This window comes from Puntigrus tetrazona, chromosome 7 (genome assembly GCF_018831695.1).
Source record: "Puntigrus tetrazona isolate hp1 chromosome 7, ASM1883169v1, whole genome shotgun sequence".
NCBI classification, from domain to species: Eukaryota; Metazoa; Chordata; class Actinopteri; order Cypriniformes; family Cyprinidae; genus Puntigrus; species Puntigrus tetrazona.
Window position 1 is genome coordinate 3,875,875 of NC_056705.1, and position 27,708 is coordinate 3,903,582.

A 27,708-nucleotide genomic window follows, 5' to 3' on the forward strand; every position below is an offset into this window, starting at 1 on the left:
TGGAAACAATAAAGATTAATTTATAAGATCCGAGTGATCTTTTGTGTGTGACGACGAGTTTAAGTCGGGACTTTTTTACATTGTGCCACTGGTTTGGAGTTTCCTGTTTCGTCATTGCTAGAAGTGAACTTCAAGTGGGAGCAGAGCACTTGATGCTCTTTTAAAAGACCGTTTTTAAGAAGACCCCAAGGGAACTTCTTTTGTTATGGATCGCGGAGTTGAAAATCTGCTATTTTGAAATAATCGTTTTATCACCGAGTTTTCGACTTCAAACCCATGCCTGCTCCTGGGAGAATGAGAAAGCCTGATACTAAAGTGGTAATCCTGGGGGACATGAATGTGGGGAAGACGTCCCTGCTGCACAGGTACACGGAGAGGAGCTTCAGGGAGACTCTGAGCACGATCGGCGGAGCCTTCTTCTTGAAGCAGTGGGGTCCTTACAACATCTCGATTTGGGATACAGCGGGTAAGAAGTACAGCACTGGGACTGATACAGGTCCGAGCACAATTCTGCAGTTTGGAGCATGGCTTCTTAATGGTTATTGTTTCTAGAGAGAGTTATATCTAGTGCGTGATGTTTAGACTGGGACTAAATTCTTCCACGTGATTATGTTGAAATCAAGCGACATGCCTAGTCTCGTAAGTTCCTATATATCCCTGATCCTATTTGACACGGAAAATAATTAGTTTTAATAAATTCAATTGAGCGTGAGCTGCCATAAATTATAATGAATTAAAAACGAATAAATAATTTTATTTAAAAAATTTTATTTATTTGCTAGTTTCTAAAAGTGGGGAAAAAAGGGAAAGGGTTACTGTGACGTATTGCACAAATGACTGCGAGCTGTCTCGCGCTCTTTGCAGGATTTTGCAATCTTGGTAGTTTCAGCAATAACGTGGAAAGTTGATCGGCAGTCGTTGATAGAAAGCACGTCTTCGAGCACGTTTGCTGAACGCAAGCAGCAGATCTGAATGTGAAAAAAATGTTGTATTCGATCCATGTATTTAAACTGTGTTTTTGAGGTGTTAAGACATCTTAAAGGTTAAAGGATGTTTTTGTGTTCTGGCCCTTATTTAAACATGTCGATGAAGGTATCATGTTTTTGTCTCAGCTGATAGTAATGATAGTAATGACTTTACATCCCGACAGAACCGGCTCGGTTTCATAGACCAAGGCTGCATTGTTTAGCTGTTGCTATATCTCATTGATTTTATATATATATATATATATATATATATATATATATATATATATATATATATATATATATATATATATATATATAAGGAATGGCATTAAATATCAATTTATGTTGTTATATGATTTTTGTGATATTTGTGCTTATTGTAGCTACTTATACTATTGACCAACATTGTAATTTTTTTTTTAATATTCAGCACAAACTGCTACAACAATATGTGACCAAGAATGATGTACATGTTTGCATTTTTTTTAGCAAAATAATAAGAAAAAAAATATGCGTGGTTAATACGTTTTAGGGGAAATGTAGCTGAACTAAGGTCATAAAACCCATATTGAATAATAGGCTAGAATTTTGCCTTCCAAATTATGTTAAAATCATTCCACTTACTTATTCATAGAAAACAATAAATGTATTTAAATGATTTGTTACCGAAAGCCTGTATGCGAGCGAGTGATCATTTCCAGACAGACAAAGGGCCCTCTCTTAACAGTGTGTGACTTTAAGGCAGGTAAGAGAGAATGTGAGCAGACTGGAAATAGGTTTTTAAATAGTTTTTTTTTTTTTTATGATACAATATAATTAAACATACATAATGGAGGTCAAAGACACGTTATTGAGCGCTCTGAGCTAACAAAAAAGATGTGAACAGACTTTGAGTCATTCCTCAAAAGGGATTTTGTTCAAGTCAAACCTGACATTTAAGTTAAGTGTTTGCTACTGCCTTAAATGGATTCAAGAGAAGATGCCTATCATTAGTAGTCTTAGATTTTCTTCCATAGAACATCACTGTAGTTGAACATCAGCACTCTTAGAGGAAAACAGTTTGGAGGGGACAGTTTTATATATATATACAGTTATAATATCAGCCCATATATTTATATATAGTATGATTTTATAGTCATAGATCCATGTATTATCATAAAAAGGGCATTTTATATCCGAGAAACAAATTATTACTGCTGTTTAGGACCTTAAACGTCTAGGCTTTAGAAATATATTAATAAAATATGTTTACCCTTTATGGTAACTGTGGCTGAAAAACATCTTTAATTTGTTTGTATCTTAATTTGTGTCTTTATTTAAATGGTCTCATTGTTCGTCATTTGATTTATTCTTATTTTTAATAACAAAATATCTATATATCTAGATATACATATAGCTTTTTTTGTCTTTATATCCCACCCATTTTTCACATATGCTTTGTAGAAGCAAAAATGACATCAGTAGTGGCACGAAGCATTTCTCAGGGATCCCGGAGCGTTTAAAAGCAGAAGTTCTGTCAACATTTACTCAACCTTAAGCATATACACAAACGGTTTTCTTTGTTCTGTAAAGCACAAAAAGGAAGAATTGGTTTTACAACTGTTACATTCGTACAATGAAATGAAAGTGCATGGTTTTCTGAAGCCATGGATGTAGCTATGAGGAACAGAAGTTGAACTCAACATGCACTCCTTCAAAAAAATACCAGTGACCCAATAAACTTGTGTAGAAGAAGTCGTGACCTTGAGATGAGGTCAAAATGGGAATATTGAAGTGTCCTAAATGAATAAATAGGCCTCAATGTTCTTGATTAAATAAGAATGAAAAAAATTGGAAAGAGTCAGAAATTGGACAGATGGGGTTCTTGGGTTGTCAGGTCATTGGGGGCAAGATCACTGAATGACAACTTTAAAGTTACAGCATTTTTTCCCCCAGAACACAATGAACTTGTATGCATTTATTCTCAAAAAATAAAGCTGAAATGAAAACTTAACAGGAAAAACTAACAGGAATATTCTCAAAATAATGTGAATTGTTGAATTGTATTGCAAAATGTAACATTAATGTATGATCCTTAAAAAAAATCTTTTGCTGCTTAAATTAATCAAAAGTGACAGTAAAGATTCCTTTAAGAGCTGTTTGTTTGCTATTTCTTCTACAATCCTGGAAAAAGAATCCACAAAAATAACAAGCAACGCAACTGGTTTCAACAGTAATAAGAAATATTTCTTGAGCGGCAAATTAGAATCATGTATGGAATCAATGGCTGCTGAAAACTTTGTCTATGAACAAATGACATAAAATGGACAACGGTTATTTGAAATCATAATAATGTTCTGCATTATTTTTGATCAAAATAATTTGAGCCTTGGTGAACAGAAAAGACTTTTGAAATGTCGGCTGTTTTTAATATCTGTATTTGTGTGCTTCTTCTTTCATCAGGCCGGGAGCAGTTCCACGGTCTAGGCTCCATGTATTGTCGGGGCGCTGCAGCCATCATTCTCACGTATGATGTCACGAACTGGCAAAGCTTCGCAGAGCTTGAAGATCGCTTCCTCTCTCTCACTGACTCGGCCAATAGCGACAGCGTATTTGCCATTGTGGGCAACAAATCGGACCTGACCGACCCTCGAGCCCGTGCCACGACCCTAGAGGAAGTCGGCGCAGAAGAGGGTGGTGTGCTTCCCCTTCCGTCCTTTCTCACGCCTCCAGACTTTCCCTTGCACAAACAGGTGAGTCAGGATGATGCCGTAGCGCTGTACAACCGCATAATTCGCTACAAGGCACTAGAGGGCACCAGCCCACCGGCCGAAAAGATGTGCTTCGAGACGAGCGCTAAGACCGGATTTAATGTGGATTTTATGTTCGAGACGCTCTTTGATCTGGTGTTGCCATCCATCATTCAAAAACGCTCCCAAAGTGAGTCGCCAGTATTGTGCTTGGAGGACTGTAACGAAGAGGGGATGAAGAGCAAAGGGGATTGTTGCACATGAAAATATTTGCTGAAGAGCATCTGGAGTTTTGAATGACTTTATTTATGGGCACCGTTATATAATCCATTTCAGAACCGTGTTCTCTCATAGTAAATATAGTACATTGTCAGTGAACAAGTGCACATGGTTATCTCTGTTCTGTCTGTGTGTGTGTGTGTTTTTATGTGTCTGTTTATGTTTGAGATAATCTTGTTTTCACAAATTTGCACAAATAATTTGAACTGAGTGGCTTCTGAACTCTACAAATTGTTGACTTTTTTTTTTTACTTTTTTAAAAATGTATTTTATTTTAATGAATTTACTGTGATTAAAAAAATACTGTGACATTTTTTAAAAATATGATCTTTAATGACCCATGATCACTTATACATACAGAAGTCATTCATGAATAGACCGTTCACGCTGTTATTATTTTCTTTTGGCTTGTAAGAGAGAATAATAAAAGATTTAGTATTGACTGTTATATTTATATTTAATTCCATAAATGTTTTAACAGCTGATTTAAATGAGCAACTTCTTATATATTTACCCTTCCATTTCCAAGAGAATGTTTTTTCTTCTGCTCCTGCTCAGATTCATCAATATAACATTTGGTCGGAATTAAATTTGTAACACACACCCATGTCACACCACATAATAAAATCATTATTCTAACACATATTTTGCATAATGGTTTTCAAAAGTATGTAGCATTAAATATAGCATCGTAATTCAATATGATATTAGTTTTTAGGTCAGCGTGCAACAAGCTAATGAATATAATTGCCAGTTTATAGATGTTTGTCAAATGCTTGTTTGTTGTTTGTTCTTATGTCTCTTATCTTCCTGTATCTTATATTTTAGGTTAAAGTCCATTGTTTATTCTTATCAGAAACATGCAGAGTGGGGGAAGGGAGGGGCATGAATTTTTTTTTTATTGCATGTTTAGTTGAAAGTTTCAGTTTCAGCCAGTTCAGATTAGTATAGTAAGGTTTACTTGCAAATGTCAGAGAAAGCATCATCATCCACCATGAAAGAGCAGTCGGAGTGCTCGAAAATGGTGTGATAATAATGAAGCATAATAATCAAGGCTTCTGCTTTTAGCAAGAGCAAATCTGGAAACCTGCTTAACCAATAAATATGGAGAAGTCCTTCCTCTGGTTCAATCAATGTAAATCATAAGCAATATCAATAGTAATCCAGTCAAATTTACATCTATAATTTCTCCTTTCATACTCAAGTATAACAGCAAGCAAGAATGAACAATAAACATTTAAAATGTCTTTAAACATTGTGTGAAATTTGCATACATCCTACTACAAAGTAGATGAATAAATGTGATTAAGTGCTTAGATTTTGTCGGGATATTAATGTTCCCTGTTTGATTAAAGCAAAAAAATATATATATATTGATCCATGCAAGCGCTTGGGAGAACTTCACAGGGAGTGGACGGAAGCTGGAATAAGTGAATCAAGGGTCATCCGCTCAGACTTCTTCAGGAAAAGGACTACAAAGCCACTTCTTAACAATGTCAGAAGCATCTTACCCAGGCTAAGGAGAAAAAGAAGTGGACTGTTGTTTAGTGGTCCAAAGTCCTCTTTTCAAATAAAAGTACATTTTGCATTTCATTTGTAAATCAAGGTCTGGAGTCTGCAGAAAGATTGGAGAGACAGACTACAAGCAGCTTGAAGTCTAATTTCTGAAGTCAGTGATGATTTGGGATGCTGTGATGTCTGCTGGTGTTTTCGTATTTTATCAACTCAATGCAGCCGTCTAACAGAATTTGGAGCAATTTATGCTTTCATCTGCTGACCAGCTTTACGGAGAGGTTCCTTCTCCAGCAGGACTTTACCACTTGCCCACAGTGCCAAAACTACTTCTAAGTGTGTTGATGACTATGATGTTACTGTGCTTGACTGGCCAGCCAACATGCCTGACCTAAAGCCAACCTAGTCTCATCAAAATATGTACCTCTTTGCACTTTTCGCACATCATGTTTTACATGTACCTTATTATCTGTTACCACGTACAAACACTTCAGGCACCTTGTGTTACCACTCATTTGCTGGTAGGTACAAGATATTTACCATGTATGTACCAGGGAAGTACACATATTGTAAAATAAAGTGCTACCATAAATCTAAAAACTCTCTCGTGTGTGTGTGAGGCATGTTTAATCTGAGCCTTTTTTGTCAGAACTACTATTTACCACAGCATATCCAGATTAAAGTGAGAGTTCTCCAATCCATTAGAGAGTAGTTTCAATTCTGAATGTCTTAGTTTATTTCCAGACAGATTCAGTTCTCTCAGGTGTGAGGGGTTTGATCTTAGACCTGAAGCCAGAGCAGCACAACCTTCATCCGTGACACCATAATCACTCAGCCTTTAGAGAACAAATGGACACTCGTCAGTCAGGATATATCAGATCAGCAGAAATTTCACAATCAGAAATAAACTTGCACTTTAAACCAGACCAAGTAGTCTATTTTTTCTAAATGGGTGGTTGATAGTGTTTATTTTAATATGAGCATAATAAATGTAATTTTATGCTTTATCCAATGACCTTAACAAATTAAGATCAAAACAGCACCATCTTTAGCTATCTCACATGATAATTTTTGACTTTTTACTTCACTTTTCTTCGATTAAATGTAGGATGATACATTTATACAAACTTACTTCTGTATTTCCAGTTTACAGTGAGGATCCATCAGTCCATCTGAGATTAGCTTCACTCCTGCATCTTGTAGCTTATTTCCAACACATCCAGATTTCTCACGTGTGAGGGCTTTGAGCTCAATGCTGAAGCCAGAACAGCAAACTTTATCTGTGACACCACACCTACACAATCTGTATAAATTAATGAGTTTTGGAGATGGTAAAGAAAACAATGTGAAAACTGCTTATGCAAAATGCTTATGTAATTTAGTAATATTTGGTGTAATGCTGATTGTTGATATTTTTACTTACTGGATTCTTCGATCAAAGCCAGCAGTTTCTGAAGAACTGCATCTGCTGTATTTTTGTTCCCATTAATTTTTTAGATCAAATGTTTCCATCTTCTGCTCTGATGTCAGCAACACAAAAACCAGAGCTGACCACTGTGAAGAAGAGAGATTAATTTGATTTATTTTTCCAGATGTCAGATAAGCCTGGATCTCCTGCATTAGTGAATCATCACCCAGTTTATTTAGACAGTGGAACAGATTATGGATGTCTCTGGAGAGGGATTCTCCCTGATCTTCTGTTTGATGTACTTAGTTATTTCCTTTTTATTGTAGGGGCAGCTTCCTGTCTGTTTCAGTAGTTCTTGTAAAAGTGTCTGATTAGACTCCATTGAGAGACCCAGAAGAAAATGGAAAAGGTCCATATGTCCATTCTTGCTCTGTAAAGCCTCATCCAGAGCTGCATGATGTAGGTCAGATAATTAACTATTTTTCATTCAGTTTAAGAACTTAGAGAAGAAATTGTGTTTGCTGACATGGTCAAACACATTTATGTTATGTTCCTGAATGCTAAGATGAACAAAGCAGAAGAACTTCCCCTAATCTTCTGACAGGCCAAATTTCCCTCTGAAGATCTGTGTGTACACAATCCAGAGTACACGGATGCTTCTCTCACATCAATGCCACTCTCTCTCAGGTCTTCATATTAAAAGATCAGGCTGCCTTTCACAAGCTGCTGAAAAGTCAGTTTCCTGAGGATCTTCATCTTTCACTTTCTTCTCGTAGTCCTTCTCATGTTTGATGTTTATCTGAAGGATCAGGAAGTATGTGTACATTTGAGTAACAGTCTTAGGGACATTTCCTTTCCATGATTTCCCCAAAATTCCCTCAAGAACAGTGGCTGAGATCCAATGGAACACTGGGATGTGGAACATTATGTGGAGGCTCCTTGATGACTGAAGTCTCTTTCTGAAGTATTTCTCTTTCTGTGGGTCATTGAAGCCTCGTACCTCTGTCACTCGATGGATACACTCAGAGGGGGTGAGATCAACTCCTGCTGGTCTAGAAGTGATCCAGATGAGAGCAAAGGGCAGCGGATTTCCTGCAATGAGATTTGTCAGTAGCACATCCACTGTTGCAGATGTACTTACATCACAACCTCACATTGATCTGTAAATTCAGAGAAAGACAACACTCATCCAGACCATCAAAGATAAAGTAAACTTTGGAAATATTCATTTCTGTTGTTTCAGGATAAAAATGTTTGTCTTCCTTTAAATTTTATTGGCTTGCCTATTGACTGGTTGCTTTTCATGGACACACAGCTGGACTCTGACGGGTTTGATCTCTCCTTGTACAAAATACTAGAGTAAATTAGAATAGAAACATTTGAAAAAGACAAGTAGGTCTTCATACATTTTACAAAGAGAATCAATCGATTCATCAGTCTGTCTGACTATGTAGACAAAAACATTATACCTTAGATCAGCTGTGATTAGTTTTCCCTTAAATTTTATTGGCTTGCCCATGTTGCAATCCACTTTCACTTGTTTTAAGTTTGCGCTCCAAAAACAATTCACATTTCAGACACATTGGGCCGATTACAGTAAAATTAGACAATATGAAAATTTTGATTCCATGTTTTTGAGGAAAAAAATTACTTTCTCAAAGACAAGTGTGTTAATAAATAAAAAGGATTTAATAATTAATAGATCTCCTTGCATTGATTTGAAGGATCATTAAAGTTTTTCTTTTTCAGAACCTTTTCAGAGCTATTTCAGAGAACTGGTTTATAATGGGTTGATCTATTCTCTTCATTATTACCAGTCAAGATGCACAATTCATGCCACATTTACAAAAATCTAATAGAAATGTGTAGAAAACATGCTTATGACAACTAGATTATACCATTTTGCATTTGCATTCCACCATTAGAGGTCGCTTTATACTATGAAAAAGGATCAAGAGTAAAGCCTGTTGGAATTATGTGTGCAATTACAGAAGGAAACATCTGTAGAGGGAAAATATTTCAAAGGCAGAATAGAACGCGCCCAATTCTACACATTGTAAATATTGTAAATTGACATATGAGCTCCTTGAATGATGTCACAATGATGTAAAGATCTAACTAGCAACAAATAATAATAAAGACAAAATCAAGATTTCAAAATATATGGGTTTCTGTACAATTGAATGGTCAAAACCCAGTTGCATCTAGCAGGCTAAATGCCCTTTATTAATTGATGATGTTCGTCCACATTGCAATGGAATTCTGTTCTGTTGTGGCACGTTGTGGTTTTTATTTAGAACTGCATAAAGAGAGCTTTATTGGTGTGCATCATTGGTATTTGTCCAAATTATAGTGACGTTAGAGAACTTCATAACTCTGTGTTTGTCACAGATTAATGAACCACATTCATGAATCGATCATTTAGTGTCTCCTTTTGTCTTATATGAGAGAATATTAGAGAATTAATAAGTAGCGTTGAGTGTCATATTCATATATTATGTCAGAAATATCAGGATAAAACTTTCTTTTTAAGTAACTTCTGAAAAACATATTTACCCTAAAATTTCTGTTGTAAATGAGAAGTTTGATGTTTTGCCCAGATTAATCAATATAATATTTGCCCCAAACTAAGTTCAAACATCTAAACTAAGTTCAAGTTCATTATTTATTCTTTATAAATATTAATGTAGAGGAAGCATAGAGCAAGAGTTTGTGAGTCTAGTAGTAGAATAAATTTAGCTATTGCAAAATCACTGTCAACAACAACAACTTATTTCATTCAAAATGGTAACTACCATTTTCAATAATAAATTCACAACAAATAATAATTCCTCTGCAAAGCAAAGCCTTCATCAGCAACTTTCAGCAGAATGGTTTTTCACATAGCATTTGTTGCAGTAATAGAATATTTTACAAAGAAGGTTCCAAAATTGTATCTGCAGTTAATCCTTTCGATTTTTAATCTAAAAAATTCACAAAAATCTAACCTTTCATTGAATGATACAAATTTAAAATGGGGGGAAATATCATTATGAAATAAATGTTTTTTTTTTCTCAAAAACACATTGGACACAAGTATTTGCATCCCTAGAAATTCTAATTAGTAAAATATCTTTATTAGTAAAAGTATATTACCATTCATATTTACAGTTTTGAGCACTACAGGGTGATTATAAACATGAAATTATCCAGTCATTGCTTCCTGTTTCAAAGAAATATAAATAGGAGGGAAAACTAATTTAGGAGAAAATATTTTTTTGAGTGTATTTGGGAAAATATTTATTTCATGATATTTCCTCCTATTTAAAATTCTTTTTATCCAATGAAAGGTTTGATTTTGTATATTTTTTTAATAAAAGATCAAAAGGATTTCAAAAGCAGATTATCAATCAATTACTTTTATTTATATATTGCTTTTTATTTCTATAGTAGAGATTGTATCTGTAATGAGGACAGGTAATCATGGCTGAATGGAGGAATGATGGGAAATGTAGTTCTGAGTACTAATATTCTGGAGAAGGTTCCCTCTGGTGGCTGTCGGAGAGAGAGCCACAGAGGCACGGTTCATGGCAGTATCAAAGTATCAAAACTGACCAGTATAAAATAGGAGAATAAAATGATAGGGATGTAAAATGATGAGATTGAACAATTTGTTATTAAATACAGAGACGGTCTCTGTAATCAAATGGACAATAATTGCTAGAAATGAAGTGTCCCCCAACAAGCAAGCAACAGCGGAAAGGAACCAAACCCCATCCATACAGAATGGAGAAAAAAAACCCTGGGAGAAACCAGACTCAGTTGGGGTCAGTTCTACCCTGACCGGACGTCCAGCACTTAACTTCCAGTTCAATTTTAAAATACAGCTGTGTCAGGTAGTGTGAGTGTGTCTGGTTCTGGTTATCTGTCTATGGGGCTCATCTAGGTGTTCTGGTCTCCGATGAACGTCATCTCTGGGTGCTGATGATCGATATGAACTGAGAAACAAAATAAGAAAGAAACAAGACTAATATTAGTGTAGATGCCATTCAGCGGACGTGCAGGACTATAATGTGATTAGAGCTCACTCAAATACTGAGGAGCTAAACCATTCAGGGCTTTATAGGTAATTAATAAGATTTTAAAACCTATCCGATGTTTGATAGGGAGCCAGTGCAGTGTTGACAGAACCGGACTAATATGATCATACTTCCTAGTTCTAGTAAGGACTCTAGCTGCTGCGTTTTGGACTAGCTGAAGGTTGTTTATCAAGCGATGAATGAAGAATTGTTGATGATGTTGAAGAATTAAAAGTGCAGCCATCAAGTGTTAGACTGTGTTCTAGATTATTACATGTGGGGTATATGTTTAGGTCCAATAATTAGCACCTCAGTTTTAGCATTAGGAAGTTACTCATCATCCAGCTTTTTATATCCACTATGTATTCTTGTTAGATTCTCAGTTTGATGTGTATCACCAGGCTGCGCTGAAATATAGAGCTGAGTATCATCAGCATAGCAGTGAAAGCTAACACCATGACTCCTGATAATATCTCCCAGAGGTAACATGTATAGTGTGTAAAATGTAACGACCCTAGTATTGAGCCTTGAAGTACTCCATATTTCACTTGTGAGCGATATGATACCTCCTCATTTACTGCTACAAATTGAAAGCGGTCAGATAGATATTATTTTTTATAGCCTTATTTGATCATATTTACAAAGGGTGCCAATATTATTGTCCATGATATATTTTAAGGCAGTGTTTTAATGCCGACTTTAATCTACAGTTAATACAATTATCTAAAAATGACAATGTTCAGATTATTGACTATCAATACCAGAGAAGTGTCAGTTATTCAAACCAGTTGTTCACAACTATCATTATTACCAAAACAAACAAACAAAAAACTAAAATTGTATCACCTTGCTGTTATATCCACAGCATAAGTAATGTGGACTGAATAAAGTTTTAGTAATTAACTGCTCTTCTCAGTTACACCAGTAGTCAGATATCTGGGCTAAAAATAAAGATTACATTTAGTTATTAAATAAGACAACAATTAACATACGTTTTCTAAAAAGTCCTGAAATCAGTTAAAAAAAACATTAAAATATAAATAAAAATATATATTATATATAATAAAAATGTATTTAGATTGCAAAACCACAAGCTTCTTTTTTTATGGAAGTTCGTAAACAGCTCAAACATCTGAAAACTCATGTGTTCATTTAAATACTTTAACAATAAACCACTATTTTAAAGGTGTTTGTAATTGTAGTGTTTGTAATTTTAAGGTGTCATTGTTACACATTTGACATGTTCTTATAATAACAATAAATTATGCATAATAAGATGCAAGTAACCCAAAGTCAAACCCCAAACCTAACCCTATAAGCATATTGGAAATACATGTAATGAATAAATATTACTCATCTCTTAAGTGTACTACACTGAAGGACACCTTTAAATAAAGTGTAACCATATATATTTATTTATTTATTTCCATTTTCCTGGCACAATGTTAGCCCACGCTGTCAGATAGAGGCCTGCTGTGTCTTGCATAGGTAGATTTGTGTGGATAAGCTTTGATCAATGGATTTTATAGACTTTATTTCATTGTTGTGTAAGATTAGAGACGCCTACTGCTAATGCCTCAAAACACATGCTGCCGTGTGACGCAATCCCCTTGACCTGACAGATCAGATCAACAAACAACATCAGGCACAACAAAATATCAGGACAATGCAATACGGCAGCAGTTATCTGTCCGAAGCGCATTTAATCCATAGGATTGTTTGCATTTGTGTGCGGCCGAGTGTTAACTAAAGACAGCTGCTCTTTGCAGAATGGGGTGTAAAGGACTCAAATCTTTCCTAGGAAGATCAGCCATGCTGTATGTATACCATAATCTTCTTTTCTAATCAGATTATGAAACAAACTGAGGAGCTCCTGTTGGGTTCTGTTGGACTGAGATAAACCTGGACTGGTACGCATTTCAAGTACAATGCCTTATTTGGCAAACAGCCTACGGTTGCATCTAATATTCGTAATCCTTAGATTATATCACATCTATTATTAATAAAGAAACAGTCTAAAGTGCTGCTTTTATTTTATGACCTGATTTGAGCTACATTATTACCAGGGAAAACAAAGGCTCTTTGCAACTGTTTACAAGCGTATTATGCGATAGACGTAAGACGCTGATGTTTACAGTCATATCTCTGAGGTCAGATATAAAATTTTACTCAGTGGTTAGCAATAAATACCATATTGGTGTTTGATGCGATGCCATTTTTTTTGCGTGTGAGTGGAACACATGCAAGAACAGCACAGTCGGTCTTATTTATTATCCATCTATAAAATGAATACTGCTACGGCATCATTTAATTTTTTCCTACAGAATAAACTCCAACGCCTCTGGATATCACGGTGGACTATTTTAGTTGCATCACATGCTAGGTATTTAAGATGTTCCGTGAAATGCATTTACAGCCAAGGAAAAGATTAGCAGGCACATGTGTTGGTACGACTACAGACTCCATCATTTGTTTGGAGTAATGCTTTCATAACCTCGCTAAATGCAAAAATCAATTTTAGATTTGAGCCAGGCTGTAAACCACAGTTATGCGTGGCCAGAAGGGGGCGTATAATGACTTCTGCTGCGCAGTTCGTGTTTTTTTTCTGGAACAAACAGATCGTATCCTACCATTCCAGAAAGTTCCGACTGTCCTTAAATCAAGGCTCTAATTTCAAAATCAACCACCTTTCAATCGATCTTTTAAAAAGTACATGGGTTTTTAAACAGCACTAAAAAATCCATATATGTAGCAGGGCGGACGCGAGGTGCGTGGTAGACACCGAATCTTCTAGAAAGAAGAAACAACTAGATGAATGCCATTCAGACGCGTTCTTCTCGACGTTATGTACAATAACGCTAACGCTGGTCCGCAGACGCTGTTGCTAGACAGGGACACCCGAGTGCGTAAAAATAGACCATCATATGCGTTATGTAACACTCGGCACGCGCGCTACGACTTCACGCTTGTTTACAAGTTAGTCAGACTGCACGACTCTGGGATCTCAATGAGTGACAAACGCGTTTTCCCACTCCCTCAAGCGCGTATTTTCACATATAAAATGCACACGGGGTCTGGCTAAATTATTATTCCGAAACAGCTACGCGTACGGTTCCGCCTGCGTTTGCAGCCATTGCAAAGCCTCGAGCGCGTGTGCGTCGAGCTCACCGCACGTTTAGCCAAGCTCCACGTGAAAACACGTTGACGGCGGCTGGAGACGCAATAAAACATTTTACAGCTAACAAGACGCAAAGTCTCCGCAGCGCTGAAGTGCGTAGGCTATATACAGTAGATGTGTCATCCACGCAGCGCTGTTTGTTTTGAGAGGAGGAGAGAACAGCTTGCGTAAAGGGGGATTTGCCTACACTACGTCACGGATTCGTCCAAGTACCGTCAATCTTTTCGCCTGGCCAATGAATCCAATGAGAAACTCCATTCGCTGGCTCGGCGCGCACGCCTCCAAAAGATCGCGCCGCCTTATACGACTGGTTTTTTTTTTCACCGATCCAAGATGGGCTGCGTATAACGTCACATGTTGTTTGTTTTTTAAGCTCAGTCATTCCGAGCGAGGAGTTGTTTTGCGGCGAACTAATAAGGCGTCGCGTTTCCAAAGAGCGCGGAGATCTCCAATTCTCGGATGTTGAAGTTTTTCGTCTGTTTTTTTTTCTTCTACGGATGGATAACAAGTTCTTGAAACTGAATAAATAAATTTAGAAACGCAAGTATGGCAAGTCCGCCTCTTAAAGGGGGACCCGCGTTGCCGAATGACAACAACGCTCATTCAAACAACATCAGAAAATGCGGATACCTCAAGAAGCAGAAGCACGGACATCGGCGCTATTTTGTTTTGAAGGATCAGAGCGACGGGCTCCCTGCGCGCCTGGAGTACTATGAGAACGAGAAGAAATGGAAAAACAAGTCCGCCGCAAAAAGAGTCATATTCGTCGACTCCTGCCTGAGCATAAACAAGCGCGCTGACGCGAAACACAGATATTTAATAGCGCTTTATACCAAGGACGAGTATTTTGCTGTCGCTGCGGAGAATGAACAAGAGCAGGAGAGCTGGCACGCAGACTTAACCGATTTATTAAGTAAGGGAAAAGTGTGTGACAGCTCCGTTTCTAGTTCGGCATCGTCTCTGGTGGGCTTCGAAGAGGGAAATTACGGTATGATCACGCCAGTGAATGCCGCGTATAAAGAGGTATGGCAAGTAAACCTTAAAGCGAAGGGACTTGGGCAGAGCAGAAATATAACTGGAGTTTACAGACTGTGCTTGTCAAGTCGGACAATTAGCTTTGTGAAACTTAACTCGGAGGTGGCGTCTGTGACACTGCAGTTGATGAATATACGCAGATGTGGGCACTCTGATAGCTTTTTCTTCATTGAGGTGGGAAGATCTGCTTCTACTGGACCTGGAGAGCTGTGGATGCAAGCAGATGATTCTGTGGTGGCGCAAAATATACACGAGACCATTTTAGAAGCTATGAAAGCGATGAAAGAGCTGTCAGAGTTCAGGCCACGCAGCAAAAGCCAGTCGTCAGGATCAAATCCCATCTCTGTACCCACCCGGCGGAACCTAAACAATCTGCCCCCCAGTCAGACGGGATTGGTGAGGAGGTCGAGGACAGACAGTACTGCAGCGACATCTCCTGTCCCTAAATTTTCTTCTTGCCGAATACGCACGGCAAGCGAAGGCGAGGGTACCATGACCAGGCCTGTCTCCATGTCAATATCTGAGAACGGGAGCCCGATAACTGTTGGCCGAAACCACATGAGCAGATCTAACACGGTCTCTGTGGGCTGCCGGACATCAGAACCATCGCTGCTTCATCACAGCAGGTCCATGTCCATGACAATGTCCCACTCGCCACCATCTGCTGTAAGCCCACTAAGTTTGTCCTCAATCAGTATGAATGGATCCATCTCATCTGCAGTACACAGACCCTCTAGCTGCAATGATTCCGTTTCTGGGTCACCCAACGATACTGGCTTCCTCTCATGTGACGATTACAGTTCTAGCCCAGGGGATGTGAGGTACAACCTAGCAAACAGGAGTGACACTCCTTCTTCTCTCTCCAGTACACCACCCTCACGAGAGGCCGGTGAGCTCCATGGTTACATGGTGATGGACAGGCCAACCCAAAACAAGATGTGGCCAAGTAGCAGAGAAATGCTGGATGTGGAGACATACCGGAAGAGGACGTCTTCTCTGACAACCCCGCGGCAACAGGTAGCACACTCCCAGGTTTCCTCAGCGTCGCTTGATGAATACATGCTGATGAGGGCTGCCAACAGCCACTCTGGACGGAGCACAAATTCTGCCTCTCCTAAGGTCTCATACCCAGAAGATTATGGGGACATTGAAATTGGCTCTAATGTCAATGTGGGTGACAATGGCTACATGCCTATGACACCAGGCATGGCACCTCTGTGTGCCAAAAACAATCATTACATGCCCATGAGTCCTATGAGTGTTTCAGCACCCAAACAGATCATTAACCCAAGGTTACATCCACAGCTCACAGGCAGTGGCTGCAGTACTAACTCGCCCAGCAGTGGATCTCTAGAAGACAGTGGGTACATGAAGATGTGGTCAGGATCCAAGTTTTCTCTTGAGAGCTCTGACGGGAGAGCGGTGAGTGGAGAATATATGAATATGTCGCCTGTTGACTCATGCGTCTCACCCACACCGCCAGATTATTTGCTGGGTCAGTGTGAACCACCACAACGGCCATCCCCATCTCTAAGTATTCACTTTAACAAGCAACAGGCCCCTAAACGGGCAGAGGATGACCAGTATGTTTTGATGAGTCCCCAGAGCCAAACTCCAACAGAAGAGGCAAACAGGGTTTCTGCCCTGCCCCCTCTCCGTCGGCCCGATGGCATAACACACAGAGCAAGAGTCAACAGGCCCAATAGGTTATCTCTAGACACTCTGAGGATGCTTCCCAGCATGACAGAACATCCTCTCCCTTGTGAGCCTAAAAGCCCTGGTGAGTACATCAACATAGACTTTGCTGCTGCTACACAGTTTTCTTCTCCCTCTATGGTTTCTGTGGAAAGCCAAGGCTCGTTGTCCAACCTCAGACAGGGATCCCCCCTCACAGACTACATGAAGCTCAACCAAATTTCACACTCTCCTAAACTGATGAAAGCGCTCAGCAGTCCCCTGGATGGAATGCCAGAGCTGGCTGAATGCCCATGCCCACCTGATGAGAGGGCGTTTTTCCTCAATGAACAGAACAACTCACCATGCCCATCTGGCACAGGTAAAGATAACTACACCGAGATGAGTTTCAACAGTGGTCAGATCTCACCTCCATTCCTGACCGAGAATGATGAGAGTGCTTCAGTCAGCCCCACTAGCAGAGTTCAAAGGATAAATTTGAGCGACCAGGGGGTTTCAACCGGAATCGGCGCTTTCTTGTTGGCTGCCTCCTCTGTAGACCCAAATGGAGGAGCGAAGGTGATCAGAGCAGACCCTCAGGGCCGGAGGCGGCATAGCTCTGAGACCTTTTCGTCCACCACCACAGTTGCACCTGTCTTTCCTTCCTTTGCACACAATGTTAAGCGCCACAGCTCTGCCTCAGTCGAGAACGTCTCTGTCCGAAGCAGTGAAGGTTCTGATGAGGAGTATGGGTCTCCCATGTGCCGAGAGACTTCAGCTGGTTATCAGAATGGACTTAACTACATTGCCTTAAACCTCATGGAGAAAAAAGAGATGGGCAATTGTGAGCTTGTGGGCTTCAAGACTGGTGGTTGCTGCAAAGCAGGAATAAATGGATTACATACAACTCCATATGTGTGTCTGGGATTCAAAGAGACTGCAACCACTGTACAAGGTGAGTTTAGATGATGCGATGGCTTTTATGATTTGAAAAGCTAGCTGAAATATTCTGGTAAATGCGCCATGTAAGGTTTACATTACAGTGTTTTACAGTGTGGTTAAAAGTCACTTTTATTAGTGTATATTTGCAAATGAAATTCAAATTTTCGTGGTACTTTTACATAGGAACATCCAAGTCAACCTTAAAAACAAATACACACACACACACACACACACATATATATATATATATATATATATATATATATATATATATATATATATATATATATATATATATATATATTTTTTATTTTTTTATTTGTTATATAGCTACTATATGCTTGCTTGTGTTTATTTTAATTGCTAAAATGAATAGTAAATGGTATTTAGGACACAACTGTATTGAAATTATTCAGAATTTTTTACAAAAAGTAATTAAAAAACATTTGGGCGGGACGAGAATATTATGCAATTTAAAATATTTATTGAGGTTTGCGCCTCTGGCTATTTATGTAAGTACATGGGGCGTTTATGGCGATGATAAGGTGTTTTTCATTCAGAGGAATTCCAGAGAAATTTGAAGCATGAGAAACGTGACTAGCTCAGTGGCCGCGCGCGGTAAACAACCCGACTGCGCAGGCACGATGACGCTGCAGGAAAGAGAGGGGCGCGCGCCTGCTTATTTACCCCAAACTTGATCGACGCTAGGTTTCTGTAGACTGAAATGTGTTAAAGATTAACGCCGTTTTACTGTTTGGCGGCTCGTGTATTAGCTGTTGTCAGAGAACGGAGCGTGCACTGACGACAGAGAAACGTTATTTTGAGGCTCACGCGCAGTGTTTTCATTCTGTTCGTCGATGCTTTTCCCAAAACTAATCACCGTTTACTTTAGTGATGAACACAGGTGTGTTATAATTTCACTTTGTATTCAAAATTTTGTTACGCCCCATATACTGCAAAATAAAAAAAAAATGAAGCATTTCCCATTAACAGCAACATAAGGTTAAGAAGGATTCGCATATCAAATATCCTTCACGCATGACATTATTTCTTTTAGAAGTGTGTGCTAATTTGCCTACTCGAATCATACGTAGGTGTGCGTGAGAGGGAATTGCTGGAACAATATGCTGTTCTTAAGTGCAGTGCCTGGGGCTTTTCCATGTGCACGCTGTTTTTGCATAGCACACAGAAGACAGAACATGCCATGTTCTGAGGCACGTACTTCACATCATCTGGTTCACCCATATTTCCATAAATGCCTCAGTTGGAAGCAGCGTTGTGGCCTAAAATGATCCCCGCTGGCTAAAAGACCGTTCATGGCTGGTGCTTTTCAGTGCAGGCAGCCTGCAGTGTAAACATCAGAGGGGGGTTTGTGCACAGCAGTTTAACTCTTTCTCGCCTGGAGTATTGAGCCTTGAGAATATGAGAGTGCGGAGGAGGAGGTGGGGGTGAGAGCTTGTTTTGCATTTTGTCTCTGAAATGAACACGTGCAACCGTGTCCATGGGCTGGCAGAGCAGAAGAGGGAGGGCCTGATGGAAGCTTGGGCCATGTGCTTCATCAGGAGGAAAAACAAGCCAGTTGGTTGTTATTGGTTCGATGATGTTTCACGCTTGGAATGTGTGACTGGTTAAAGGTTGCCGGGAGAGGCGGGCGCTCGCTTGTTTTGATTTCACCTTGAGTTTTAGTATTGTCCGTGCTCTCTCCACTCATCGCCAGGCTTCAATTTCACATACAGTGTGTTGACAAGAGCTTGTTTTGCTTTTCGGAAGAGTGCCAGGGACTCTCGAACGTGATGCTTTCACTTTTGTATTCGAAATTGTGATGCATGTGGGTTTCAAATGCAGAAAAAAATTCTGACAGCTCAGATGGCAATTAAAAATTCATAGCGGCAGAAAAAAGAAACCACATTTACAAGCAGTGCCGGTCATGTCCCGTCTGGGTGAATTTCTCACAATTAATGTACTTTTGATTTTTTTAAATTCTCTGTTGGTTAGATGATCACTAAAACTTTATTTGAGCATCATATAATGTTGCTAGGAAGAGAAATTGGCTTGCAGTGAAATTGGCTTGGTAAATTGGCATCCCCGAAGAGATGGCACCCTGGGTGGTTTTCTGTGTTGCCTAATGGGTTTATTATGTGTCCCTGTTTACAAACACATTACTGTGCAGAAATGCTATCAGTGGTAAAAGCTAGCCATTATTTCCACAGTAGCAGGAAAAGAACATGCGCGGGGCTAGTTTATGCAGTTTATTTCTGAACAAAAAGGAATATGGACATTAATCTGAAAATGAGGTGCATGTATGGTCAGTGTATTATTACCTGTTGCTCACTATATACATAAAAACTTTGATGAGCACATTTTGGAATGCTGACATTATAAAGATGTAGACTACCTTTTAAAAATAAGAATAGTGAAAAATACCAGAAAAAAAATAAGCATTGTTTAAAAATTCACACATTCATGAATCAACAGGTTTTCTTTTAATTTGATCAATAATTTGTTAATATTTATGAATACATGTAGAATGTCTCTGTACGGATTTGATATCTGTTACTGTTTATCTGTAAACAACATTTTAAAGTTAGAAAGAAAAGAGAACTATCTCAAACCAAGAAACATTTAGTACACAAGAAGCTTTTTTCTCTCATTCAATTACTCTCCCTTTTTCTCTGGAATCATATTTCTAGAGGTGTTTGTGTGCATTTGCGTGTGTGGCAGATGGCTGAGCAGAGAGGAGTGTGTGTGTGTGTGTGTGTGTGTGCACCTGCCGCTCTGCTCACCGCAGGTCTGTTATCAGGCATGGCAGCAGCACAGACAATACACTAATGACAGCAAGCCATCTGCTTCTGCCCCAGGACAGTGGCTAGTGCTTGTCCCTTCAGCCTGAGAGGAGCAGGGGGTGGGGGAATGGAGAGCTAGAGAACCTGTGTGATGGACAGAGAGAGATAAAGACTGAAAGTGGTTTGCAGAGAGAGAGAAGAAATTAGGAGAGACGTTTTACGTTTAGAACCTTTTTTCTTTTTCATATTCAGATATGTGATACTGAAACTGAAATAAAAGTTTTAATTTAGCCAAAAACTAACTAAACTAAACTTTTGTCAATTCAATTCGGATCATTGAGTAATTAAACTCTGGTCTCTTTCTCTCAAGTTTTTTGGAAACAAGTTGTAACTTGATATTTCAAAACAATTTCTCACTCTGTTGTCATTTTTGGTCCCAGTAAAGTGTTGAACCCAATGCTTATCCACACTGTGTAAGAAACTCTAACGCAGTCAAAATGCATTATCAGAGAAGTGCTAATAGAGCATTTTTTAATCAGTGATTTTGTTGATTTAATAATTCGGTTGCTTACATTTTCATGCATCGCTTTAAAAGGATTGGTCACACAAAAATTAGCTGAAAATGTACTCCGTTTATGTAGGCAATATGGCACAAAATAAATCTTTTATTCAGAACATTTGAACAAATTTTATTCTGATATTTTTTCAACTAGTCAACTTCGTCAACTACAACATGATTCACTTAGCATTCTGTTTATTTAAAATCCTCTGGTTATAGAAAATTCCATTCACCTTAAAATACTGAAAGCAAATATTAAAAGCAAATGAATATATGTATGTGTTCAGAAATAACTTTAGAATTTAGAAAGAATAGAATATAATGATTTCTGTTAAGAAAAATGGCTAAATATTCTTTAGTTAGATTTATTTAGTTTCATTCACTTCTGGAGGTCGACCCAAAAAGTCAAAACAATTTAAGTTCAAAAAGTTTAAATGTACATGAGCAGAAAAACCTGACAGTCAAAAAAAAGTTTTCATCTCAACTCATTTCATCTCAACGCATGTTCTTCCCGTTTCTATGTCTGCTTCTTGGGTTTTTCTGTCTGAAGAGCCCTCGGGACTAGGGATATGTTTTTGGTTTTTCACAGAGAGTGTCACAAATGAGCGGGTAATCAAATACCACGTTTTCATTGGTGTATTGCCAATGTGTCTACTTGTAATGTTTGCTAATATTCTTATTCAAAACTATGATTCCTTGATTAAATAAATGTCAAAACATTACTTTTGAATGAATCTGTAAAACTGGTAACATCGGCCACCAATACCAACAGGCCAGGCAAAATACAGATGAGTTTGTTTCTTTGTGGAAACAGATTTGGAGAATCTTTGCATCAGTGGAACATCTGAAGTGACTGGGTGCAGTCAGAATGAGAGTCCAAACTGCTGAGAAACAAGTAATCTGCACGATTCCGGTCCATCATTGTCATGTCGGTCATGACCCGAGTACTTTTTCAGCAAGGTTGAACTGTTCCTTAAGGGTGTGAAACGACACGATTCAAATAGCTGGCTGAATGTTAATGTGTGCAAACAGCTTGCAGGTTTTTGAGTAACTTCAGCACGAGCACAGTGAGTGTGCATTTTCTGAGAACTTAGTTACTATTCTACTACACTTTCAAAAACTAGGCTATATCTCTCCCTATCCCTTTTTCTCTGTATGTTATTTTTACTGTCATACATTTAGATACATTCTGGGTTAATTACTACTTCAATTACGGCTTACATGCCAGAACAATGTAAACACCAGTCAATTACCATAGAAAAAGTACTTAATTTATGTACCATATATATATACATAAGCATATTTTATAGTAATACAGAAGAAACCTAGACCTCATCACTACTGTTTCGACTAGTTATGCGAGACTAAACTGAACTAAACTATTTGGCCATTTCTTGGTTATTTAGGAGGTGCATAATATCGGTTCCCAAGACCTTGCAAGTTTAATCCAAGCTGTAACTTTAAACAATGAGATTTAAGCAACAAAAATTGTTAACCCAAGCAGTTCTCTCAGACTCTCCACCTCTGCAGAGCTGGCTAAACTAGGCCGGGATGTTCCTGCCTGAGATAGCCATGTCAACACTGTCAGTGTTACCCACATTTAGCCAGGAGCGAGAGGAGATTACTCTTAGGGGAGAGTGGGGGATTAGACATTGTTCAGCGGCTTGTTTTGAGGCGGATGAAAGGAGCATTGACTCAGACGTAGACAGTCATTCATGCAGGTTCACAACAACCATGTCCTCAAGTGGACGTCACAACATTTCCAGGATGGTTTTGCGCAGCCTCATTAGCTTTTGTGTCTTTGCCGATTATAGACCTAGATTTTACTCATCGCTGTGGAAGGTTCTGTAACCCTTATTAAATCCACAGCTTAGACTGTTTATTAGAGGACTGGGTTGCCTTCTTGTTCCACAGTTGTAGGTTCTGTTATATCCTCTATCCACTGATGCGCAATCTAGCAGAGACTCTGCGTCATGCATGCATTAAATCAGCATTGCGTGACTATTTCCCGGTCCCAGGCATTGCTCCCTGCTGCCTAGAGCTTTCAGCATTACACACTGAATTATAGGCTGCGGACATGGTTGTTGGTAGCGTCATCACGCAAACCCTAAATCTCATCAGCTGAATCAAAAACAGGGAGGATAATCATTTAATTTATCTGCTTGCATGCAAGCTTGAGCCTTTCGCTCTTGATTGGCGGTTGTAGTGTCGCATCCTTTATGCTCGTTGGTTCATTGAGGGTAGAACATCATTATACAGTCACGGGTACATTCTGTGAAATGTCTATTGCAGGGTAGGCAGGATTCTGGCAAAATTCATAACTGACTTGGCTCAGTTTCAGTTCATGAGGAGTTTGAATTGAATTGAACTAGAATTTGAACTGGAGTAAAGGGAAGAATTCAACAGGTGATGACATTTTTAGAAATGACGTGGTTCTCTCTTCTCATTCATATACGTGTTATATAAATAAATATAGGTGTTTGTGTGTCATGTGGAGGAGTAATGTGAGGCCTTACAAAGGTCTCATTCTGTAAGGAGGCCCAGATGCAAGTGAAAAAGGGAACAAAATCCAAAAGGGCAGACATTGTACACGCAAATATAAGCCTTTACAAGGACATCCCAAGGCCCTACTTAAAGGGAAATTGAAGAACGAACAGGTGTGACGTCATGTCAAACTAAATGTGACCAGCTCGTTTTGATGGTGTGAAGCAGCTTTCTGGAAACTTTCTGGAAAGCTTAGTGCTGTCTGTTAAAAACATCTAAACATGGAAAACTTCACAGGATAATTGCTCCATTGAAGTAAAACCCTGAAAAGACTCAAGAGCTGCTTTATAATTGTATTCATAGTTTCAATTAGAATCACTGAAATTGGAGAATCCTGTTTTTTGCTGCTTACAAGGAGTTTGTATTGATGATCAGATGCATTGATGTTGTTTAGGTTGTGTAAGATATTTACACACTCGTCTCCTCTTTTTTTTTTTTTTTTTGCTTTAACTGGTCTAAACAGGGTTTGTTTCGACCCTCCATTTCATTTGAATGGAATTGCAAAAGACTTCTTTTGGATAACCTTTAAGTCGCTTTGACATGGTTTGATTACAGAGATTCTATATACTGCAACTGCATTTTTTCTCTCTCAAAACAAATAGAGCCTTATTGACATCTTCTCTTGTTTTCTCCCTTTTACTAACACAGATTGAGCAGGAAGCAGATGTTTCTCCTCCTGGTACTGAAGCAAAGTGGAAGCTCAACCAGTGACTGGACTGGTCTGATCTGGTCTGGACTATGCTGCTGTAAATGAACTGTGACCTTTACACCTCATCCTCAAGCTGAACGTCAGTGATTATTCCAGTGAGGCCACTTCAACGTGCTGCTCCTGTTTGTACCATCCGCACCGTTTTTCAGGAACTGCAAAGCTGCTGCTCTGTTGGTAACAGGAGTCACGAAACGTACACGCCACTTGTATGTTTGAACATTTGTTATTGTTGTTGATGTGAACACTTTGTTTCGGGGGTTGTTCAGATTCAGAACAATGATTAGAATATAGTTTACCCTGAAATCTGTAATCTTTATTTACCTGACCCAAACAACCGTAAGGTCCTTTTTGCCCTGTCGTGCGAATAGCTACATTTGTGGCATTTTAGTAATTTTAAATAATAATAATAATAATAATGACTAAAAGATTCTCTTTCGGGAAAAGACTGAGGTACGCAATTCAAAATTGAATGTTCTCATACGACCAATCCAAAGCCTTACTCTATCTGCAAAATTGTGACTGCTTATTTGGACCTAAACAATCAGAAAGTTATCAAAAAATATAAGATATTTATTGTATTCATTCTATTTTTCTAAAAACGTATTCAGTAATTACATAGTAAGTAGCTATATAAGAATCCACTTTTGATACGCAGAGTTTCCTACCACTTCATCAGAGGTGGTTATAGCACATAATATTTAATAACTATTATAGTCACGACCAAATACGGTCAGTCTTTCTTCTGTTTCCTCAGATTTATTGTCACTTTCTCACCTTGCAACTTAAAACGTGGCCATTCCTTTTTCTCAAGTCGTATTCAACAGTTAGCAGTTATATCGTAGCAACCAGTGAAGGACGTTAAAACCCGTGTAAGACGTCAGGCATGCACAGAAATGTTGGTTGCGTAAAATCTGGACCCAAAAATGTCCGCCCCAGGCTTGTTTAGAATAGAGTTAGTTTGAAGCAAATCAAACACTGATCAATATTGACACCGCGGAGCTGCGTTATATGTTATATTTAAATATTTAAACCATTTTGGAAAGCAGTGACATCACACCAACCAAATAAAGTAATCGTTTAAAAATGATTCTTAACAGAATTGATTAGATTACTTGACTTTTTCAGATTAGCGGATCCAGAATTTGGCAAGAACTTCTTTTCGTTTCTGTGCATCACTGCTTGTCTTAATCCGCTCACATTGGCTCCGTGTCGATACGGCAGTGATGTCTCATTCAACTAGATTGTAGCACATGACGCATCTGAATGTAGAGCACAAAACTGAATTAGTGGGGCAGAAAGAATACGATCACAACATGAGTCATTTTTAGCCACTGTCTGCTTTTCCCTGAATGTTGTGAACTAAATAAAAGCTGTGATGTGCTTAGCATTTTCATGACATTATAAATACTCTTCACCCAACGCAATATATTAGTGTCTTATATTAAAATATAAGAAGAAAATAAACAAGATACTAAGCATTGCATTGGTGAAAGACGTTTTGTTGATATCTCAATAAATCCCTCATCAAAAACACATGTATAGCACTGGTATAGATGTGTTGATAGTATTTCTGTTTTAGTTTATGTTTAAAAGCCTAAAAAGAAGTGACACGTGACTAAAGTAATTTCTTGAGGCAATGGTACATATTCTACTTGATTCTTGAGAAGGTCTCGCTTCTTAGGTAGCTTTCATTCACCCTTTCTATATGCAATACTTACAAATCAGATTAGTTTACAAAGTGGAACCAAATGTATAAATATTATGTTGATATATTTGTTAAAGATTTTACAGAGATGCTGAATTTATGCTGTTTATACTTTTCTTTCTGCCAACTTTGAAAGCTTATTTTATTTTGCTTTTTGAAACAAAAAAATATATATATTCAACAGTGTTCTTGAAGATCTCGAGTATAAGTATACAAATAAATATATCTATTGTTTGTACGTATCAAAGGGTTAATATATTTTCAATATTTGCCAGGTTTAATTGAACAAGCTGTGTCTTCCATTGTACAAATGTCACATACTGTTCATTGTTATGCTGTTAAGAGATCATTTAATATATCCTTGATGAATATTGCTTTTGTTTTGTGTTGCGAAAGATAGTCACATGCAATAATACGAATAAAATCATTATTTAAGGAAAATAACTGTTTTATTGTTCCTTATATATTTTTTACAACAAATCTGAAATGTCAGTAAAACAACAAACTAATGACGCACAAAGTATTACATAAACACCTACGATATTTGCCATAATTCTCACCTCATTACTGACACGGTGTTCCTGAGCTCCAGGGCAATAGAGGAAGGAACACGCAGTTCATTCATAAACAAGTGGACTGATTACTTCCTGTTGAATGAGCAGGACAGAGGCTAGTGTTTTCCTGTGCACATCGTGATCCGCAGGCTTCCATTGACACAACAGGATGCTAATAAATCACAGTATTCTAATCAGAGAGACGGGTCTAGCCACATGCCTCCTTTTTGCCGTCATCGTTAATGTTAACTATTATTTTTAACTTTCAGGAAACAATAGCTTGATTATTTATGGCGGGAATAAAGAGTTAAATTTAGCTAGGTGAGAGTGTTAGTTTAACATAAAGTCATTCTTTTGAACCACTTTTGACATTTTATTTTACAGATTATCAGCATATGCTGTACATATGCTAGATTTTTACGTGAGACAGTTTCTAGACACGTTTTAGGAAACAGAATATATGCTGAGTCATGCGCGCGCAGGGAGATGAAACACCTGACAAACAAATGACCACGTATTTGTAGTCACACAATGAAGCGCAAGGACAGCAGGACCTCTGTTAGATCACAGTGACTGCAGGGAAGAGGCAAGGGCACTGTGTTATGCAATAATCCATGTCAGTGTGCAGAGAACACACTGTGCCGGAACTGCAATTTCCCCTGCCTCTGTCCCAGGGCCTGTTTCTGAAATATTTGCAAAAGACCTCCCACAGAGGCTAAATGAATAAGAAGCGAGTCAATTAAAGTCATTTAAATGTAGACAACTGTTCACATAGAAGCTTTGACCAAAAGAATTGGGCACTGATTTTGTGGGAACGATTTCCCCCTTAAAGCAGACAATTCACACTGACATAAAAAAAAACCGAGGCCGGTCCCATGAAAATACACACGAATGGTATGCCAAATAAAAAGCAAAAACCTGTATATATCGCACACACGTGATTGGAATGCATATAATACACAGTTTTTGTCGCCTTGCATATAATACTAATGCATCTACCCCACTCGAGTATATATGCCACACTGTCTTTTTAATTTTCTCAATGAGTATTTTTACATTTATATGAGACTT

The 27,708-nt window shown here is 38.3% G+C and overlaps 2 protein-coding genes and 1 long non-coding RNA gene across 3 annotated transcripts; 2 read left to right on the forward strand and 1 right to left on the reverse strand.

Moving 5' to 3' along the window:
* The first annotated feature begins 101 nt into the window (after positions 1–101).
* LOC122349334 (ras-related protein Rab-20-like) lies at positions 102–4,424 on the forward strand. Its single transcript, XM_043245346.1, has 2 exons — positions 102–466; positions 3,411–4,424. The coding sequence occupies exons 1-2, from the start codon at positions 277–279 to the stop codon at positions 3,959–3,961; spliced, it is 741 nt and encodes a 246-aa protein (XP_043101281.1). The 5' UTR covers positions 102–276; the 3' UTR covers positions 3,962–4,424.
* A 339-nt stretch (positions 4,425–4,763) lies between these two features.
* LOC122349335 lies at positions 4,764–10,167 on the reverse strand. The gene is made up of 3 exons (XR_006251443.1): positions 6,912–10,167; positions 6,621–6,791; positions 4,764–6,324 (listed from the first exon to the last, which is right to left on the reverse strand). It is a non-coding gene; the product is annotated as an uncharacterized LOC122349335 (long non-coding RNA).
* A 4,290-nt stretch (positions 10,168–14,457) lies between these two features.
* Positions 14,458–26,524, forward strand: irs2a (insulin receptor substrate 2a). The gene is made up of 2 exons (XM_043245845.1): positions 14,458–17,796; positions 24,318–26,524. Exons 1-2 carry the CDS (start codon positions 14,679–14,681, stop codon positions 24,320–24,322), a joined length of 3,123 nt encoding a protein of 1,040 aa, XP_043101780.1. The 5' UTR covers positions 14,458–14,678; the 3' UTR covers positions 24,323–26,524.
* Positions 26,525–27,708: the final 1,184 nt, after the last annotated feature.

Bases quoted from the DNA above. Each gene is read 5' to 3' on its own strand.
- irs2a (XM_043245845.1), top strand. From the start codon at position 14,679: ATGGCAAGTCCGCCTCTTAAAGGGGGACCCGCGTTGCCGAATGACAAC.
- LOC122349334 (XM_043245346.1), top strand. From the start codon at position 277: ATGCCTGCTCCTGGGAGAATGAGAAAGCCTGATACTAAAGTGGTAATC. The intron at 467-3,410 runs GTAAGAAGTACA...TTCTTTCATCAG, and splicing joins CTCGATTTGGGATACAGCGG to GCCGGGAGCAGTTCCACGGT.